The sequence below is a fragment of the Acomys minous genome (assembly GCF_964271855.1).
Source record: "Acomys minous genome assembly, chromosome: 5".
NCBI classification, from domain to species: Eukaryota; Metazoa; Chordata; class Mammalia; order Rodentia; family Muridae; genus Acomys; species Acomys minous.
In genome coordinates, this window is record NC_140494.1 from 32,549,278 (window position 1) to 32,569,677 (window position 20,400).

Sequence of the window (20,400 nt, forward strand, 5' to 3'; positions counted from 1 at the left end):
CCCTGGCCCCCCGGCGTGGCTTGGTGCGCAAGCGCAGTTGTCGCTGAGGCTCGCGGGACGGCTGAGACATGGCCGGGGTTGGCGCAGTTTCGAGGCTTTTTCGCGGGCGGCGCTTGGCGTTAGCCGGGGCGGTGAGTTAGTGCCACACGATGGAGGGCACCGGGAGTGCTCTAGAGCCGAGCGTATTCCTAATCGCACAGTCCCACCGGAGTTTGGCTGGGACTGGGAAGGTGCAGTGGGCCGGAGCCGACTGCTTTCCGCCGAAGGTCACGACCCTGAGGTTGCGCGAGTGGGGGTGGGGTGTAGTCCGCCCTTCCCCGCCTTGGGCTAGCTAAATTCTCCAAGGTTAATGGGCAGGACCGGCCTGTGGCCCTCTGGTTGCGGGCAAGTCTGTGTATAACAGTTATAGCCTGGGTGTCGACACTAAGGCGTGTAAGTGACGAGCTCATTGATTTTGTGTAGCGGCCTCACTGTTTTTAAAAATCAGGTGAGACTTCTGCACTGTGTTCATCCAGCCTTGGGACCCCTGTTTTGCGTTGAAGGGGCTGCCAGGGTGGGCCTCCCAGATTGTCAGATCGTGTCTCAGTGTGCTCTGGCCATGTCATATTATGCGTCAGATTCCTGGGGTTCTATTAACGGAAACTAAATTTGACAGATTGGTTTCTTTAAAGTGAACTAGCCCAACTACCTATTAACAATTTAATTACAAAGTAAAAGTTCCAAGACACTGACGGTATCGACTTGCATTGGGCCGATTATTATGGCAGCAGTTGTCTCCTTCCTAAAATAGATATTAAAAATTAATGTTCAATTAAGTGTGCAAGGGTTACTTGGCAGCTGTTCTTGCAAGACCAGAAGGCATTTTCAAGCACTGATAATTTCTATGATTTCACCTCCACCTCTATTCCTTGGGCTCTTAAAACACTGCAAGGAGGGTTTTAAGTACTGGTCATTGAAGCAAGCCTTTTATGGGAAATAACAGATCAGCAACCTGTAATTATAACAGAATTGTATCGTAGCATTAATATATATGCCCACCCCATGCAGAGGGTTCGTGCCACACATTCAGGAAAAAAATGAGAAAGCCTTTTAATGTTCGTCTGAGTCCAGCTCTGGCTCATGCCCAGAAGGGAGCAGTCAAGAATAGGTTTTACTAACTTGTATACACCTTACGTTATGCATTCCACATATGTTGTCATCCTTAAATCCCTTTCCAGTCCCAGATCCAGTTTACACTTTGACCAGTTTAGACAGGAGACTGCGAGTCTGTCCACTGAGGCAGGTGGGAGATTTACACAGCAGAGATATTCCACGCTGCCTAATTTGTTTTTAAGTACATCTTTGTCGTCCTTTTCCAAACACTTGTTACCTGCGGCCATCTAGTCCAGCTGGTAGAATTAGGCTTTTCTTGAGAGAAGTGGGCTGTTTGGTTGTCACTCTCTGCCTCCGTGAATTGCCTGTGGGAGGAATGTTCTTTGATAGAGACCTGGGACTGATAGTTGTGAGTTGGGTTGTCTCCTTTGTTATGGAAATGGAGCCTAATTGCTGGTCAATCCTGGTGGAACCTTTACATCCTAGAGTCCTTAATTTTACTTATCTTTAATAGGCCTGGTTACCTGGCATTTTGGAGGCAGCAAATCTTTAGCTTCTATTTGTGTGACTTAGTGTCTCTTAAGAAAATCCTGAGCCAGGCAGGGTGGCGCACGCCTTTAATCCTAGCACTTGGGAGGCAGAGGCAGGCGGGTCGCTGTAAGTTCGAGGCCAGCCTGGTCTACAAAGCGAGTCCAGGCCAGCCAAGGCTACACAGAGAAACCGTGTCTCAAAAAAAAAAAAAAAAAAAAAAAAAAAGAGAGAGAGAGAGAGAGAGAGAGAGAGAGAGAAATGAAGAAGAAAAGAAAATCCTTTAATAAATCCTTTATAAAATCAATGCATTCAGTTCATTTCTTCTGCATCAGTATATCGTCACTGGAGGCTAGTGCTCAGTGATCCCTCTGAAGACTAAGACCCAGGTACTGACTTTTACTCAAGACTGGAGTAAAATTCCAGTTGAGTGTGAGACTAAGGTTCTAAACATGTGAGAGCAGTATGCGTAACTCTTTCTTTTCCTAGGGGCATGATTGGAAGCCTTTTTTTCTTTTCTCTTCAAACCTTAATTGAGTCATGTTACCTGCCAACATTTTACCTTTCTTGTAGTGGAGCTTCACAGCCGTTCCGTGATTAAGTACCAAGAAACAGGATAGTAAGACAGAAAAAACATATATATATATATATATATATATATATATATATATATATATATTTTTTTTTTTTTTTTTTTTTTTTTTTTTTTTTTTGGTGGTGGTGGGACGGCACGGGACTCCCAGAATACAGCTTTTGGTTTTAAAAAAAGATTTCTTCATGAGGATGGCTGTTCCTATAGAAATTCTGCCCTTTAACTGAATATTCGTTGGCATTTGAAGGTTTCGCTTTTGTTTTTTAATGAAGAACTTGAGTTTAGAAAAATAACAATCAAGTTAGCAGAAGATGAAATTTGTACTCACCAACTGAGAAATGCTGAAGACAGGGAATTGTTTAGTCCTGTCAGGCTACTCTGTACTGACAAATGCTTTCAAGTTAGCAACTTGGCAAACTCATTTTGTCTTTGTTTTGCTTTTCATGACTAGTACACTGATGTGACTTCTAAACATTTGAAATTGTTTATTGTGTAGGAAAACTAAGACCAAAGACAGCTAGCTCACTTCTTAGGAAAAATATATGAAACGTTACGGTAGAGTAAATCTTATCTTTGGATGAGTTGTTTTGAGTGTTTAATGGTATGTCTAGAATTACATGCGTTAGCTCTACAGTCACACCATTTTTATTTTTATTTTATTTTATTTTAGTCACACCATTTTGTTTGGCTTCTCAGGATCAGCAGAAAACCAGTGACATTCAGTTCTGTATTTTGTGGTGCTATTCCTAGCTCAGTTGAAGACTCTGGCTTAGTATTTATTCATAACCAGGATTTTAATCTGAAGTTAGAGTTTCTCAGGTATCCCCCTCCCCCACAAAGATGTTCAGATAGTGGAAAAAATACATGCTTTGGGTCTGTAGTCCCAATGATCTTCAGTTTTCCTGTGTGGATTGTGAGAATTTTGTGAGACGACCTCTGAAAGTTTGAACTTTAGTCATCCAAGTCAGGGGTAGATATCCCTGTAAACTGTATTTTAAACATCTCTACTTTAAAAATAATGAAAGTTAAAAAAAACTTACTACATTTCTTTGTGTGTGTTCACATGCCGTACAGAAGTCAGCAGACAAATTGAAGGTATAGCATTTCTCCTGCAGTGTAGGGCCTGGGAAGCAAGCTTCAGTTCTCAGGCCCACTGAGTCACCTGGCTGGCCTTAAAAGCTAAAAAATTTAAGCTGGGTGTGGTGGCGCACGCCTTTAATCCCAGCACTTGGGAGGCAGAGGCAGGTGGATCGCTGTGAGTTCGAGGCCAGCCTGGTCTACAAAATGAGTCCAGGACAGCCAAGGCTACACAGAGAAACCCTGTCTCAAAAAACTATAAAAACAAAAACAAAAACAAAAAGCTAAAAAATTTAATGAAAATAATTTCTCATGGTTATTTTTTTGTCATTAAGATGAAGAAAAGTTTATAAATGAAAAGGAATAAACTGTTATGTTCAGTAATGGGAACAATTTTTAAATAATGTCATTGTGCACTAGTATTTACCTCCATTTCTATAGCGGGTTGTTGTTTTTTGTTTTTCAAGACAGGGTCTCTCTTTGTAGCCTTGGCTCTTCTGTCGCTTTGTAAACCAGGCTGGCCTAGAACTCACAGCAATCCACCTGCCTCTGCCTTCCAAGTGCTGGGATTAAAGGCATGCGCCACTACCACCTGGCTTCCCCCCCCCCCCAGAAGATGTTTTGTACCATCTTCAGCTGATGAGATACTTAGCTCTGTATCTGATGAGATACTGATCCCCCTAGAAGATGTTTTGTACCATCTTCAGCTGATGAGATACTTAGCTCTGTATCTGATGAGATACTGATCCCCCTAGAAGATGTTTTGTACCATCTTCAGCTGATGAGATACTTAGCTCTGTATCTGATGAGATACTGATCCCCCTAGAAGATGTTTTGTACCATCTTCAGCTGGTGAGATACTTAGCTCTGTATCTGATGAGATACTGATCCCCCTAGAAGATGTTTTGTACCCTCTTCAGCTGGTGAGATACTTAGCTCTGTATCTGATGAGATACTGATGAGGCACTTTGCTTATTGGGGATAATTAATGGCCACAGCTCTTCTCATCATCTCCCCAGCTTCCTTAATGAGAATACTTGTCCTACTGGACAAGGCATTGGTGGCCTTTTTGTTACATTGTAGGTACATTTCCTCATTCATGTTCATGTTTCCAAATTAGAAAACGTTTGAAGGACTGGGAAGATGTCTCAGTGAATAAGAACGCTTGCTGTGAAAGCAAGAGGACCCGAGATCCAATCTCCAGCACCACATAAAAGCCAGACATGGCCAGTTGTGTTTGTGACTCCTGTGCTGGGAGATGGAGACAAGTGTATCTTGGGAGTTCACTGGCTGGCCCATCTAGCTGATGGTGAGCTTTGGGTTCAATTAAAGACTGTCTCAAAAAATACCGTGGAAACCCAGCAAGATGGTTCTGTGGATAAAGATGCTTGCTACACAAATCTGATGACCTAAAGTTTGATCCTCAGAACCAGTAGACAGATAGTGGAGAGTGATGAGGAAAGACACAGCATCTTTGTCTGGTCTTTGTGTATGGATGTACACACATGCACATAAACACACGCACATACACATTTTTAAAAATGTTTGGTAGCTTATGAAAGAAATTTATACTTGGATAAATTTTTATTGAAAGAAAGAAATTGGGTTAAAAAATAGACTTTACAAGTTGTAAGTCCTCCCCTGGGCTGGATAGTGCAGTGGAAGAGCCCAGCTAGGCCGGATGCCACCATTGCAAATTAGATAGACAGTCTTCCCTAATCTATTGTAGATGTAAAAGTTAGAGACCTGATATAAGAGTTTGTCAGAAATATTATTAGTAGGTACCACATTTTTGGTTAATTCTCTGTGTATATGGACATCTTAGAAGAAAGAAAAATATTCAAGAACATTTGTATTAAAATTCTTACTTCTAGTCAAGTGTAGTGGTGCGCTCCTATAAAACCAGCACTCCAGAGGTATAGGGAGGGGGAAATCACAAGTGTTTGAAAAGCTAGCTTGAACTGCAGAACCAGCTCTGTCTCAAAAATCCAAGATTTGTGATTGTAGCTTAGTCTCAGAGTACTTCAGAGCATGTGTTCAGTCCTTAGCACTGTGAAAAATAAAGTTAGACTATCAAAATGGTTTAGTAGGTAAAGGTGTCTATTGCTCAAGCCTGATGTTCAGTCCTTAGAATTACCATGGAAAAGAGCCAGATGTGGTGCTTTGCATCTGTAACTCCTGCGTTCCTAAATTGTCCTCTGACTGCACAGGTTTGCTGTGATATGCATGCCAACACTACCCACATACATTAATGAAAAAAAATTTTTTTAAATTTAAAGTTGCTTTGTCCATGAAAACAAGTTAATGGGCTGTAGATTGTAAAGATGAAGTCTGACACATTACCAGTTGAGATTTACTTAAAAATTCAAGAAACAATGTTGTAATTAGAAATGTTAAAAATAAATGTAAATGGGGCTAGAGAGTTGGCTTGCAGGTAAAGGCATGTGTTACCAAGCCTGACAGCTTGAGTATGATTTCTGGGACCCATGGAATCAACTCATAGATTGTCTTTTGAGTTCCACTTGTTTGCTGTGACACATACACACACCCCACCTCTTTAACCACTAGGAAATAATGTTTTTAAAAATGTATTTTTCCTAGTGATGCATGCCTTTACTATCCGAACTCTTGAGGCAGAGGCAGGTGGATCTCTAAGTTCAAGGACAGCCAGGGCTACACAGTAAGACCCCAAACCATGGAATTCTTAAGATCATTTGTGAGCTCCCCTTTTCTCATTGCTAAGTGTACTTAACTACCTAGCACTAACTGTTCCTTAGGGGTATGTTCCTTAGGGTATGTCCAAGTCTCTGCATTATATTTTGGTTTCTTAAATAGAGCAAGTAGAATGGAAAATGTATTCCCTTAATGGCTGACTGGACTCACACTGGACTGATTTCACTGGCAGTGGGTTTTTGAATATATGTTTATGTTAATCTTGTATGTGGAGAGTTTAGAGGAAGGCCATTGACAACCAGTCGGGTGTGGTTAACGTTTGGTGCATATGGTAAAGAGAAGTGATGCATTCTAAGCTTAATGTTTACCTCATTTCAATAAGTAGTAGCCGGTTGGAGAGTATAAGTCTCCAAGTACACTACTGGCTCATTTTCTTAAAACCAAAATTCTTGAAGGACATTCAGAGAGCCAGTGTGAAAAAGGTTAAGATGGAGCCAGTAAAAAAATGCTTCATTATTTGAAAATACAGCAACACCAGTTTCTTTGCCATTCTTCACTGAGTTACACAGATTAAAATACTGCAAAGCAAGTGTCAGGAGAACCCTGTTGCTTTAGAAAAGGCTTTTCCTAGAACGCCAAGGTAGTAGAGAGGACGAGACCTGAGTCCTTGCCCCTTAGGTCTGCCTTTCAGGGTTCCAGGTAAACTGGAATACATAGGAAGGTTAACAATTAAAAAATTAAAAAAAAAACAAAAACCCTCATTCCCCTCTGTTTCTATTCCTTCAAGACCCTAACACTGTTCCTATCTCTACAGTGGCCTGCACCGTTCCAGACACAGACCTGCGGCTTTCACTTCACTGTTGGTGAGAGCAAGAAGGCATCTGCTAAAGTTTCAGATGCGGTAAGTTTATTGTTCAATTGTAAGCAACTTTTTTCTTTTCTTTTTCTTTTTTCCAAGACAAGGCCTCACTATGTAGCTCTGCCTATATGTAAACCAGGCTGGCTTCAGACTCTCAGAGGTCCACCTACCTCTGCTGGGATTAAAGGTGTGCACCATTATGTCCAGCTTGCAAACAACTTTTCTTGCTTTGAAGGATAATAATCTATAATCATTTTAATATATTTGAATGTTGTACATATTTAAAGAAAAGGTTTCCTTGGGTATTGATTGTATGCTCAAATGTATATAGTGTAATACTTACAAAAATACTTATATAGATAAATACTTTTTTGCTGGTAAATCTTTATCTAAACTAAACTCTAAATTTAAGTAAAGTAACAAAATAAGAAATACAAAAGAGCTGTATGTTCTGTGAGGGTCAGTGGAATCCCTGCATGCAGTTAGACGTATAGCTGCTGGGGTTGAGGCTCCTTTGTATTTAGCCTGTTCTGCTTTCTAATTAAAAAGTCTGAACGTTGCTCATAAGTTCTTATCATATGAAGTAAGCAGGGGCATAGAAGATTGCCTGACAGTTTCTCGGCGATAAATCTTTCCACATAGACCCGCCCCTAAATATAAGCTTGAAATATAGATGTGGTCTGTAGCCAGGCAAACTGAAATGTACCAACTTAAGCAAAAGCAATGTTGTTTTTGAGAGAGACTTGTACATCACAGGTGAAGAAGCATTATCTGCGTGGTTAAGCTCCTATAAACAACTGGATATGGTTACAGACAGGAGTAAAACCGTGGATGAGAAAAAGACATAATTAGAGCTCATTATGTTGATTTTACTCTGCTTTTACACTTCCCTGCTTTGATAACAGAATAGAAAGATTGGAATCTTAAAAGTTTTAAGTGGTCTCAGAAACACTTTATTTTATTTTAATTTTTCAGGCTAGGCATGATACCATGTACTGGTAGCCCTGTCACTTGGGAAACAGAGGCAGGAAGATGGTGAATTTTGAGCCAGCCTGATCAAGATGATGTTTCAAAACCAAAAAATAAATAAAAGTAGTGTGTGCGTGTGTCTGTGTGTGTGTGTGCGCGCGCGCGTGTGCGTGTGTGTGTGTGTGTGTGTGTGTGTATGTGCGTGCGTGTGTGTGTGTGTGTGTGTGTGTGTGTGTGTGCGTGTGTGCGTGTGTGTGTGTGCACTCGCGCAAGTGTAATGGACCATCTATTGTCCATAAACTCTAATTGCTGGTTCATTGTCGACACCAAGAGTCCATCCTCATGCCAGAACAGGCCTGAGGCCTTCTCTGCACTGCAGCTAGTCTTTCCTTTGATTATTTCGTAACTAGTCTTAATGTTTTATGAAGTTGAATATGCAATCAATAGCTGAGTTTCCTTTTCAGATTTCTACTCAATACCCAGTTGTGGATCATGAATTTGATGCTGTCGTGGTAGGTGCTGGAGGAGCAGGCTTGCGAGCTGCGTTTGGCCTCTCTGAGGCAGGGTTTAATACTGCCTGCCTTACAAAGCTGTTTCCTACCCGATCACATACTGTTGCAGCACAGGTAAGAAAAAGGCCCTGTCGGTTTTGCACAACACTGCTACTCCTGTCAGACGGATTCTTGCCTTCTTATCAAGCTCTGAGCACAGTTGGTGGCATCCGTCCATTCACTCATTCACTCTCACTTTGCAAGTCACTGCTTGTACGCTCTCCCTTGGGGCCACTGTGTGGTGGGTACCTCATTGTTATCCTCACATGTGGGTCTTTTCCTCCTGTCCTGCCTCCTGTCTCCCCATCATGGTTCAGTTTGCTCTACATTTACTCCCTGGTTCAAAAAAGTATTGCTGAGTGCAGTAGCCCATGCCTGCAATAGCAGCACTCGGAGGCAGAGACAGTTGGATCTCTGTGAGTTCAAGGCCAGCCTGGTCTACAAAGTGAGTTCAGGACAGCCAAGGCTACACAGAGAATCCTGTCTCAAAACACCAAAAATCAAACAAACAACCAAAACCCAACAAAATACAAAAAACGGTTGCACAGGCCAGCTCTTAGGTTTAGTCAGCCTTTTATCACTGAGACAAATACCTGAGATACTAAACTTAGGAGGAAGACAGACTTATTTTGATCTGTGGCTTCATGGACTTTAGCCGTGATCATTTGACTGTGCTCTTTGGGCCTATGGCAGCAGATGATAGCATTAAAGAGGTAGGTGACAGAGGATGCTGCTTTCCTCATCTCAGAGGCAGCCAAGAGGTAAAAAAGAGTGGGAAGGCAGGTGCTCTATTCCCTTCAAGGGCATGCCCCAGCGGCTTAAATCCTTTTGTTTTAGGCCCCATCTCCTAAAGGTTCTCCATTTACAAACAGCACCGTGTGCTTTAGTACGTGCGCCTTTGGGAGACCATCACAGTTCACACTATGATAGTACCTTGCTAAGTGGGGATAACTGAGCTTTGATGGCAGGGATGTAAAGAGTAAAAAATGTTTGCCTTTGATACTTTCAAGTTGAGAAAAATTACAATGATTTTTATTTTGGATCACTGTAAGTAACACTAGTCTTTATATGGGTAACAACATCATCTTTGACTATCTTTCTCAGTATCTGGAATGTTTTCTTTCTAACCCAGTAGCAAAGTGTGATAGCTTCCTGGAGCTGGGGAAAGGCACCTTCATCTCAGTTGTTGCTGGAACATCCTCTGGTACATACTTTGGGCACTTAGTTGGATAGGTTGTTCGTAAGCTAAAGAATTAAAACACACTGGAAGAAATCATGCCCTAGAAGGAACAGGAGTCCTGAACAGACAGTCTCACTACTGTTGTAAAGTTGTAGTCTAATGTTAAGGTAGTGCATTAGTGACATAGTAGGAGACAGAAATAGTTTGGCTATTGGTTATTAAGGTAGAGTAAGGTAGAGTAAGACTGTAGTTCTAGGAGTGTCTGAAAGATTTGAGAGCCTTGTGGCCCTAGTTGCCATAGCAGTAAAGTGATGGTTACTATGAGTTACACATTTTATTTCAAAGTAGCTGTTGATCATGCTACATATGTGTAACCAAAAGTAGCTATTAGGGTCATCTTGGCTTTACATTGGAGAGGCTAAATAAAGAAGAAAAAAAGCAATTTATTCAGTTACCACAAGGTTCTTAGTTCTCTCTAGTGACTCATCCATACTGGGAATACTCACACCATAACTGGGAATGCTAAGAGAAGAAATGCAGCGTAGGTCAGCTGGCTCAAAGCTTACTGAACAACAGTGGAAGAAGAGAAGGAAATAAGATGTATATTTACTTCCCATTGTTAGAAAACAGTATTCAATGTTTGGGACCATATAAAGAAAAAAGATTTTAAAGTCCAAAAATTGGGTAGCTCTATGCATTTGGCCGTCAGTGAGGGTTCCCTTGCCTGCAATGTAGCATGGTAGAGTCCATCATGGTGAGGTCTTAAGAGAGGAAGAAGTCACGTGACCAGACAGGAGACCAGAAAATCGGGGCCTTTAGTCTTGCTTTTTTTTTCCTCCTGAAAACAATTTTATTTAAATAAGGATTTAAATAAATTAAAATTGGAAGGGAAAAGAAAACCAAAACAACAAAAACATTTTTGTTCTTGCACATAGCACTGGGGAGCTGCTGCCAGTAAGTTGAAACTTCTGCAGACAGCCACTTAACTGATAGCATCAGTTTGGTAGTCCAGGCTGGCCCTTCAGTTGTTTCAGCATCTCTTAGCTAGGAAATGTCTGGTCAAAAGATGACCCTGGTGGTGAGCCAGCTGTCCATGACTTCTCAAGCAGCCAGAGTGCAGGGCCATATAACTGAATGAAGAGTGTGTGACATGGCAGGGCGCACTTCTTAATTCACACACAAGTGCCAGTGAGAACATTTCATCCTAAGATTTCCAGGTAGACTGATGAATGCTTGTAATCTGACAGGTAGGTAAGCAACAGACACGTTATAAGGACCTTTTTCCAGTCTTACAGGCCTGGCAATCAAACACTATCCCATCATAGATACAGATTAAGCCACCTGTCTAGTGAGGGAGTCTCGTGACTTGGGGTCTGTCCTGCCTTACTGCTCTAACCCTCATGAAGAGTCACCACATAAGGAGTTTGTTTTTTCTGACTCAGATCTAGGGGAGGAGGTGGGCTGCAGAGGCAGTCCAGGCGCCCGGTTAAGGCGTGTAAGCAATTGTGTGGTGTTTCCAGGGAGGCATCAATGCTGCGCTGGGAAACATGGAAGAGGACAACTGGCGATGGCATTTCTACGACACCGTGAAAGGCTCTGACTGGCTGGGGGATCAGGATGCCATCCATTACATGACAGAGCAAGCTCCTGCCTCCGTGGTTGAGGTAACTGAAAGGAAACTCTTGGGTCATTGTGTATGGGTTCTGCCTGTGTTACAGAAGACCCACTGTGAAATAGAGAGGGCTGGGGGTGTGGCTCTGGGAGAGCTCATGCCGAGCACAGCTGAGCTCTAGGGTTCCATCCCTAGCAATGAGGTGATCCAATGAGGAGAGTTTTTCCTCTAACTGTTCAGTTCGTTTAACAAACCTCCCATCCCCCACCCCCACCCCTGAATTGTCAGTGTTTTCATAGAATATGATAGCATGGAAATCTTACATTTCAGGTTTGGTGCAAATTAACCATGAATATTTTTACTTTTTTGAGGGGTGGGTGGGGAGGTTTTGAGACAGGGTTTTTCTGTGTAGCCTTGGCTGTCCTGGACTTACTTTGTAGATCAGGCTGGCCTTGAACTCAGAGATCTGCTTGCCTCTGCCTCCTGAGTGCTGGGATCAAAGGCATGCACCACCACACCAGCTTACTTGTTTAAGGTAGTATATTTTTGCCTATTTTGTGTTTCGCAGCTAGAAAATTACGGTATGCCATTTAGCAGAACTGAAGATGGGAAGATTTATCAACGTGCGTTCGGTGGACAAAGCCTCAAGTTTGGGAAAGGTGGGCAGGCTCATCGGTGCTGCTGTGTGGCTGACCGGACAGGCCACTCACTCTTACACACCTTGTATGGCAGGGTAAGGCTGACTTGGTGGTAAAGGGAGGAAAGGTTTGTTTCACCTGCTAGTTTTAGTCCACCATGAAGGGAAGTCAGAGTCAGAACTTAAGGCGGGGGCTGTTGTGGAACCTTGGGTGAACACTGCTTGTGGCTTGTCCCTATGGCTTGCTCAGCCTACTTTTTATATACCCCTTGACTGTCTGCCCAGGGATGGCCACCACTCAGAGTGGGCTGGGCCCCTTCATGTATCATCAGTAAAGAAAGTGCCTCCACAGGCTTGCCCACAGTCCAGTTTTATTGGAACACTTTCTCAGTTGAGGTTCCCTCTTTTATGATTCTAGTCTGTGTCAAATTGACAAAAAACTAACACTATAGTAAAGTGTCTGAAATGATTATTAATCTGAAAGTATTGAATAGGTATTGTGAAAGCTATCTTTAACACATATGTTATTCCTTGAGTCTGTTTTGGAAAGTTGAATTGGTAGACATTGCTTACCATCTTGAATTTGTGATCCATCACATGCCAAGAACAGAGGAAGTATTGATTATTTGGGAATTTCATATTATGCATCCTATTCATACGTCCTGGTACTCCAGGTCTGCCCCCACCACCACCTCCATGCCCTCCCTCACACCCCCCAAAAAGAAAAACAATTTCAATTTGTGTTGCCCATGTATCCACTAGAGCATGCATGGTCAGACTCCCAGTGGCCAGCCCCTTAAAGAAAACCAAGTATTTTAATGCACTTTTATCACCTCTGAGGTCCTGAACTGATTAGTATGTTTTTAACTCGTCACTGTTAAACTGGATGAAGTCTTGAGGGTCAGGAGTCACTAGATTAGTGGTTCTCAACCTGCAGGTTGTGACCCACAAAAGACCATTGGAAAACACATTTAAATTACAGTAGTACAATTACAGGTAGGAAGTAGCAACAAAAATGCTTTAATGGTTGGGGTCACCACAACATGAGGGTCGCAGCATTAGGAGGATAGGCAGCTGCGCTAGATAGTCAGCTTCTTTGCCATGTCAGATAGATACTCAATACTCTGAACTCTGTTTTCAGAAAGTAGTGACAAGTGGTTAACATGCAAATATTACAGCACTAGGAGCTCACTTTAGGCTAAGTAAACTTAAAAAAAAAAAAGATGTAACAGTGCGTGCTTATTGTATGGTTGTTTTGAGAGTGTGCCTATGCTCTTTTAGCTCCTTGGACTATCAGATCTACCCCTGGTGGTGGTGTTCAGTGATGACTCCCCTGTGTGCATGGAAATGGCTTATCTGCACTGCCTACTACTAGCCCCATGTGGCCACTGCAGATTCAGATATGGTTAAGATCACAAAGGAGCTAGGGGTTATATTTTTATTAGTCAGATGGCCACATGACATTAGCTCTTCTGGGTCACGACCCGATGATTTTGGGCCTCACTGAGGGTTCCAAATTCTTGAGAGGCGTTCTGTGCTATATGGAAGCTACCAGAGAACCTAGCGTGCCTCCTAAGCTTTTGCAGAAATAAGAGAGATTTTTACCAAAATATGATCAACCCAGAGCCTGTTACATGCTAGTCTCTGCAGTGTCATGGGTGTATAATTATTTGTTGTGTACATACTGCTAACATAAGGTGACTGTGTCTTGTCCTGCTATCAGTACTGATGCTGATGTAAGCTCCTGTAACTTCATTACAAACCTTAGAATTCTTTAACTTCCTTATTTGTTAACAGAGCTGGATCAGGTTCTTCAAACTGTTTACATGGTTTAACCATTCACATTTTGGTTGTTGTTGGTTTAATCTTAATCTTACATGTAGTTTGAAATGTAGGATCCTTTTCTTACAGTCTCTGCGATACGATACCAGCTATTTTGTGGAGTATTTTGCCTTGGATCTTTTGATGGAAAATGGAGAATGCCGTGGTGTTATTGCACTGTGCATAGAAGATGGATCCATACACCGAATAAGAGCAAAGAACACTGTTATTGCTACTGGGTAGGATCTAAGTTTTTACTGTATTTAATTTCTCATAGAAAAGTTCAGTTCAGCATTTGCTTTTTTATTAAATAAAAATAGTTCAGAACCATGGGTCAGATGTAGGCCTTTATGTCACCTCATGTGGAAGGTAACCTTTTTCACTCTTGGTACCTTTGTCATAATATAAATGTTCTCTGAGCATAGTAGGGCAAAATTTGGGTTATAAAACTCACTCTCCTGTTCTTATATAAATACTAAGCCTAGAGAGTCACATGGCACTTTCAGATAACGTCCCTGCTCTCTTGTCTACTATGTATAGATCTTAGAGTCAAGATGCACTAAAGAATACTAGCTGCCTGCATGATGAAAATAAGTAAATTTTACCTTATATGATTTTATTTTTACCATTTTCAAAGTTAAGAGCTGAGGATATATCTTGGTTGTAATTAGCTTGTCTAGAATGTATGTTGTCCTGGATTCATCTTCCTCAAAAAAGAAAGAAAATAAAATAAAATTTAAATAAACAAAAGTTTTAAGTAGGTATCAAAGCTGAATAGACATTTTTCCCAGGGTGGAGGGGATGCACATGGTCAGCAGTTATAGGTGCTCAGCACGAGTAAAAATCTGGGGAGTTCAGGTAACATCCACACTTGTGAGGATGGTTAATGTAAAGAAGCAATTGATAAGTGTTGATGAAGATGTAAAGAAAAAGGGGCCAACTGTCTTAATTACTTCTATAGCTAGATAAGAACACCACGACCAAGGCAACGTATAAAAACTGTTAAATCTGGCTTTCAGTTTCAGAGGGCTAAAATCTGTGAGTGAAGGAGCAGCTGAGAGCTAGTCTTGATCCACTACCATGAGGCAGAGAAGAGTCCAGAGTCGTTTGAACATCAAAGCCACCCAGTGACACACCTCAAACAGCTCCACCAGTTGGAGACCAAGCATTCAAATATATGAGCCCATGGGGGCCATTTTTATTCAAATCACCATAGTGGGTGAAAGCAGTTGCCATATAAATGTGTCCATACTACAAAGGATAATTATGTAAAGTTATAAATATATTAATGAAATTGATTGTTAAAATTGGTTCCCAGTACACATTTATTAGATCATGTGGACATCCTGTAAATGTACAGTAAAACTGGGGGACAAATAATAAAAGAAAATAACAAGTTAGTAACTATTTAAAGTTCTTCATTATGTGGTGGTTTGAATAGAAGTGGCCTCTATAGACTCATGTGTGTAAATGCTGGCCCATAGGGAGTGGCTCTGTTAGGAAGTATAGCCACGGTGGAGTAAGTGTGGCCTTGTTGGAGGGTTTGTGTCACTGTGGAGGCAAGCTTTGAGGTCTCATATGCTACAGCGAGGCCTAGTGTGGCAGTCTCCTGCTGTCTGTAGATCAAGATGTAGAACTCTCAGCTCCTTTTCAGTACTGTGTCTGCTTGCATGCATCATGCTTTTCACCATGACGATGTTGGACTAACCTCTCAAACTGTAAGCCAGCCCCAATTAAATATTTTCTTTTATAAAAATTGCTGTGTCTTGTCACAGCAATAGAAACCCTAACTAAGACACATCATAAAAATAATATATCTTTATCAGAAAAATTCTTTGAAGATAAAGCACAGAGTACCAAACAAAATACAAAAAATACAAAATTCTCTTTCTCTGTCTCCCAACCACTATCACATGGTAGCAGTATTACAAATATGGCCTCCTAGTATTGTGTGTCATGTATATACATTATAAGGAAGGGGTTCTTAGAGGCTGGTACCCCAGAGACTGCACTGTATAAGAAATGGTTTGGTATGGACTGATGCTTATAGTGACTGTTTTCTGTTTTCAGGGGCTATGGCCGAACCTACTTCAGCTGCACATCTGCCCATACCAGCACAGGGGATGGCACAGCCATGGTCACCAGGGCTGGTTTGCCTTGCCAGGACTTAGAGTTTGTTCAGTTCCACCCCACAGGTAGGATGGGTGCCTGTCTGCTGTTCTGTGTATCACAGGCATGCAGTACCTAGTCAGTGGTCTGTGGTGCACTTCGGTCTAGAGTCCTCAAGGAGAGTTTTCTCCTGGTTCCATAAAGGCAGTTCATAATAGATTTTGGTTTCAGGGGCTTAGGCATTCATGATAAAAAGAATGTGAAGTTAGAACAGAGTCCACCTGATACCAAAGTTAGGACTTGGATTTGGAAGAGGGAAAGAGCTAGTTATGGGAGAAATTAGCTCTTCTTGTTAGATCCTTGAGTCAGAGGAGAGATGATCAGAGATAGGGAATGAAAAATGAATGTGTTAGTCGTCTTCAGTCTGCCGGTGTCACGGAGCCTCTGGATTTCCTGTCATATACTCTGTTTAGCGCTCCATTTTTATGCTTTATTTATAATATATAAGAAATAACTACCCAGAGGATGTTACTGAAGCGGTGAAAAGTGAAAAGTAGGTGAAATATAAGCACTTATATTCTTGCTTTTAGAGCATGTAACCCTTTTGGTATATGAAAGAAAGTTTTAGCTTTAAAATAATACTTACTTAGCCTCTTCCACTAAAATCCCTTGTTTCCCTGCATTAAGGGACACAGAGTTACATAAAGGACTCATGTTAGACTCCGTCACGCTCCTTAGGCTTGAATTTGGGGTCTGCCCTTTAATACTCTGTGACTTAGATGACTTACTAAACTTTAACGTTTTTGTCTCTAAGGATAGATTTATTTTATTTTATTTTTAAGTTTTAATTGTAATTTATTCAGATTACATCCTGAATGTTATTCCCTACTTGTATCTTCCCGGTCCCACTTTCCCTGTCTCTTCCACCCAAGGATAGACTTCTTATTACCTGGGGCCATCATAGGATTTAAATGAGTCAATGTTTAGAATTGGTACAAACACAAATATTAACTGTTAAAAAAATTTGTCATTTTTTCTGTTTGACACTTTAGATAGAAATTCTCCTACTTGCTTTATTCCTGCCTAAGCTTGTTGCCACATTTCTTGGTATAAAGATATATTTAAAAATTAGGTCTATTAAGCATACATGATTTTTAATCACAGTATGGGATAGGCGTTAGAACCTGTGAGCTGGACCTGTTGTGCTTTCTGATTTGTCGTTGCTGCAGGTCACACGCATACCTCCTGCTTGACTTTTCTTCTTTTTGAGTTTAATGCTCTTTTGTCTCCTTTCCTTTTCTCCCCCTCAAAAATTGATTTTTAAAAAGGGTTAACTGGCTGGGCGTGGTGACACACATTTTAATCCCAGCACTCGCTTTTAATCCCAGCACTAGGAAGGCAGAGGCAGGTGGATCTCTGTGAGTTCGAGGCCAGCCTGGTCTGAAGGGGAAAAAAAAAAAAGCGAGCCCAGGACTGTTATACAGAGAAACTCTGTCTCAAAAAACAAAAGAAAAAAAGAGAGAAAAAGGATTAACTATTTGAAATAGCTACTTGGTCATCATTCATTTATAAGCATTTAGTTCTTGGATTTTTACAGGTATATATGGTGCTGGCTGTCTCATCACAGAAGGATGTCGTGGAGAGGGTGGTATTCTTATCAACAGTCAAGGTGAAAGGTTCATGGAGAGATATGCCCCTGTTGCCAAGGACCTGGCATCCAGAGATGTTGTATCTCGATCCATGACTATCGAGATCCGTGAAGGAAGGTCTGTGATTCCCTTCCAGTGATGTGTGAGTTAGGCAGGCGCACAAACACATGTCCTCTTTTCCCTTTGGTACCCATTAGGTCACATCCATGTATTTTAGCACCTTACCTTTGCATCTCAGGGTTAGAGAATAAAGCTTCCCCATTATTTTCTGACTAACATCTGTTAGTTTGTGATCTTTTTCTAAAGACCTACATTTTGAGGTCTTCACATCAGTGTGTGTACAAGAGTATCCTCATATACTTGGTATGAGAGTGAGAGTCACACACCCAGCTAAGTCTTAGTGAGTTGTAGGAGTTATGTTGTTTTATTCAATACCTATAGGAGTCTTGCAAGGTGACCTTCAGGGCTTGTGTGTTACTGGTCCTTCGGTGAAATTGTTTTAGGCTCCCAGTGCTTGGCCCTGTTACTCACTGCTCATGTGGGTCTAACATTTTCATTTAAAACTGAGGAGTCTGGAGTGTTATGGAAACTTCTTAACACGTTTATCAAGGAAAACATGAAACCATGAGACCCAAGATGAGAATGTGAGTTTGGTGAGTCCAGGTTTCTATTCTTGGTTGTGTCCTTACACAGAGTTGTTCCTGATACACTGCAAGTAAAAAGTACTTCAAGGAAAAAAGAGTATTGATGAGACACTGACCACAGAGGAAGGTGAAATTTACCTCAAGATGAAAGATTGTTCAGGCTCACATACTTTACTGATTTTAGTTAGCTCTTGTCTTACTGTGCGTTGCCTCATGTTACAGTGTTGTATTTGCAGAGGCTGTGGCCCTGAGAAGGATCACGTCTACCTGCAGTTGCACCATCTCCCACCTGAGCAGCTGGCCACACGTCTACCTGGAATTTCAGAGACTGCCATGATCTTCGCTGGTGTGGATGTCACTAAGGAGCCCATTCCTGTCCTCCCCACTGTGCATTACAACATGGGTGGGATTCCCACTAACTACAAGGGGCAGGTGATGGTGACAAGCCACCTCACAAAAATCCCTTTAAGGCTTAGAGGCACAGAAGCAAAAATGCAGTGTATTTGTAGTTTAGTGTTAATTATAAGACGCTATACCTGCCAGGCAGTAAGAGACTAGGTTGTGTTCGTGGGTTTGCATCTACTTGGAAATAACCAATAGAATATTAATTCCCCTACACAATACTATAGAACTTTCCCATTTTATAATTGAGTTCCCAGATAATCTGATACTTTTATAATAAACTTAAAAATTTGTGACATATATCAATTGCTACTTGGGTTACAAGCAGTTCACAAAGTACTTATCAGCTGTCCTGCTTTGGCCTCCTGGTCAGGACAAGAGTAGGCTCACTACTCCCCTTTATAGATAATCCTCAGTTTTCCTCATCCCTGTGGTGTCCATCACCTCCCACATTCCTTAGTCAAGTCAGGTGGTGATCGACACTGAGGAACCTAGTCCATCCGTTGACCTGCTTGTAACCGGCAGCAAGAGTTTGGGAGCAGAAGGAGAACTGGGGATGTACTAAGGAGAGTAAAATAGAGAAGATGCCGTCTTTCCTCCTTCTGCCTCAGGCATGGGAAGTAGGTCAGGGAAGCATAGGTATTTTCATGGGTCTGAAATCCTCTTGCAGGTGCTGAAGCACGTGAATGGCCAGGATCAGATTGTGCCTGGCCTGTATGCCTGCGGGGAGGCCGCCTGCGCCTCAGTGCATGGTGCCAACCGGCTTGGAGCAAATTCCCTACTGGACCTCGTAGTCTTTGGCCGAGCCTGTGCTTTGAGCATTGCAGGATCTTGCAGGCCTGGTATGTGCTCTCTTCAAGCCCTCAGACTATTTTATAGGACGGCATAGTCTTTATTTGTTGCTAGAAATTTGCTTTTCCCCATAGGAACAGATTGTGCAGTATTGATGTTGAGACTAGGCTCTTAGAAATTTTAATAGTCAAAAAGGTAAGGGATTTGGGTCACTTTCTTTTTTAAAGACGTAGTTTCACTATGTAGCTCCGGTTGGTCCAGAACTTGATAATATCCGCCAGGCTGACCTTGAACTTAGAGATTCACCCACCTCTGCTTCCTGGCTTGATTGCTTTTTAAAATTTATAGCCATTATGCCCTAAGAAACTGGTATTTTGGGGGCTGGAGAAATGGCCTTGGCTGTCCTGGACTTACTTTGTAGACCAGGCTGGACTCGTACAGCATCCTGCCTGCCTCTGCCTCCCCAGTGCTGGGATTGAAGGCGTATGCCACCACGCCTGGCTTCCTAAAACAACTCTTTAAATACTTAAGAACTCTTTAAGAACTTATTTTCTTGAAAGTGGAGAGGATTATTCTTTTGTTCTTTTGTTTTTTCTTTTGTGGGGGCCAGTGTAGTACAGGGGATTAAACTGAGGCCTCACCAATGGTAGTTAGAACTCGGCTTCTAACTTGTTCCTTCTGCCCCAAGTCATGATCTTGAGGTCTTGTTAAGAGGACAGAACCAATAGGCAGCTTTTCAAGACACAGAGGATAGCCACCTGTTTATCCCTTCATGAAAAAACCTATGGGGCTGACCTCAAGTTGAGAACTACTATTTCAAGGGTAATCAGTTTCTTTACTAGAGTAACAAGAAGTTTGATCTCTTAGTTTCAAAAATGGTTACCTAGTATGTGGTAAAAATCTTTATTTCTTTGTATGTTCTTAAAATTTGACTCTAGCCAGATGTGGTGTCATATGCCTTTAATCCCAGCACTCCAGCAGGGGCAGGTGGATCTCTGAGTTCAAGGCCAGCCTGGTCGACAGAGCGAGTCTAGGACAGCCAAGACACAGAGAACCCCTATCTCAAAAAACAGAGACAGACAAAGGAAAAGACTCTGAGTCAGTATGTCATACTTTAGGTTTGTGCCAAGACCGTGTTGCTGGCTCAGATTACTTCAGTGCTTTCCAAACCCCTAGAAAGGCAATGGTATAATCTGAGTACTACTGAAAAGTA

General features: G+C 41.8%; 1 protein-coding gene across 1 annotated transcript in view; it reads left to right on the plus strand.

Annotated features, from left to right (window-relative positions):
* Window positions 1-20,400, plus strand: part of SDHA (succinate dehydrogenase complex flavoprotein subunit A) — a 25,223-nt gene continuing 4,823 nt past the window's right edge. The window contains exons 1-10 of the mRNA XM_084783024.1: window positions 1-131; window positions 6,777-6,863; window positions 8,255-8,416; window positions 11,042-11,185; window positions 11,702-11,866; window positions 13,682-13,830; window positions 15,662-15,786; window positions 17,298-17,466; window positions 18,230-18,425; window positions 19,066-19,237. Of these exons, the coding sequence (XP_084639150.1) occupies window positions 69-131; window positions 6,777-6,863; window positions 8,255-8,416; window positions 11,042-11,185; window positions 11,702-11,866; window positions 13,682-13,830; window positions 15,662-15,786; window positions 17,298-17,466; window positions 18,230-18,425; window positions 19,066-19,237 (1,432 nt within the window). The 5' untranslated portion in view covers window positions 1-68. The remainder of the gene's footprint in view (window positions 132-6,776; window positions 6,864-8,254; window positions 8,417-11,041; window positions 11,186-11,701; window positions 11,867-13,681; window positions 13,831-15,661; window positions 15,787-17,297; window positions 17,467-18,229; window positions 18,426-19,065; window positions 19,238-20,400) is intronic.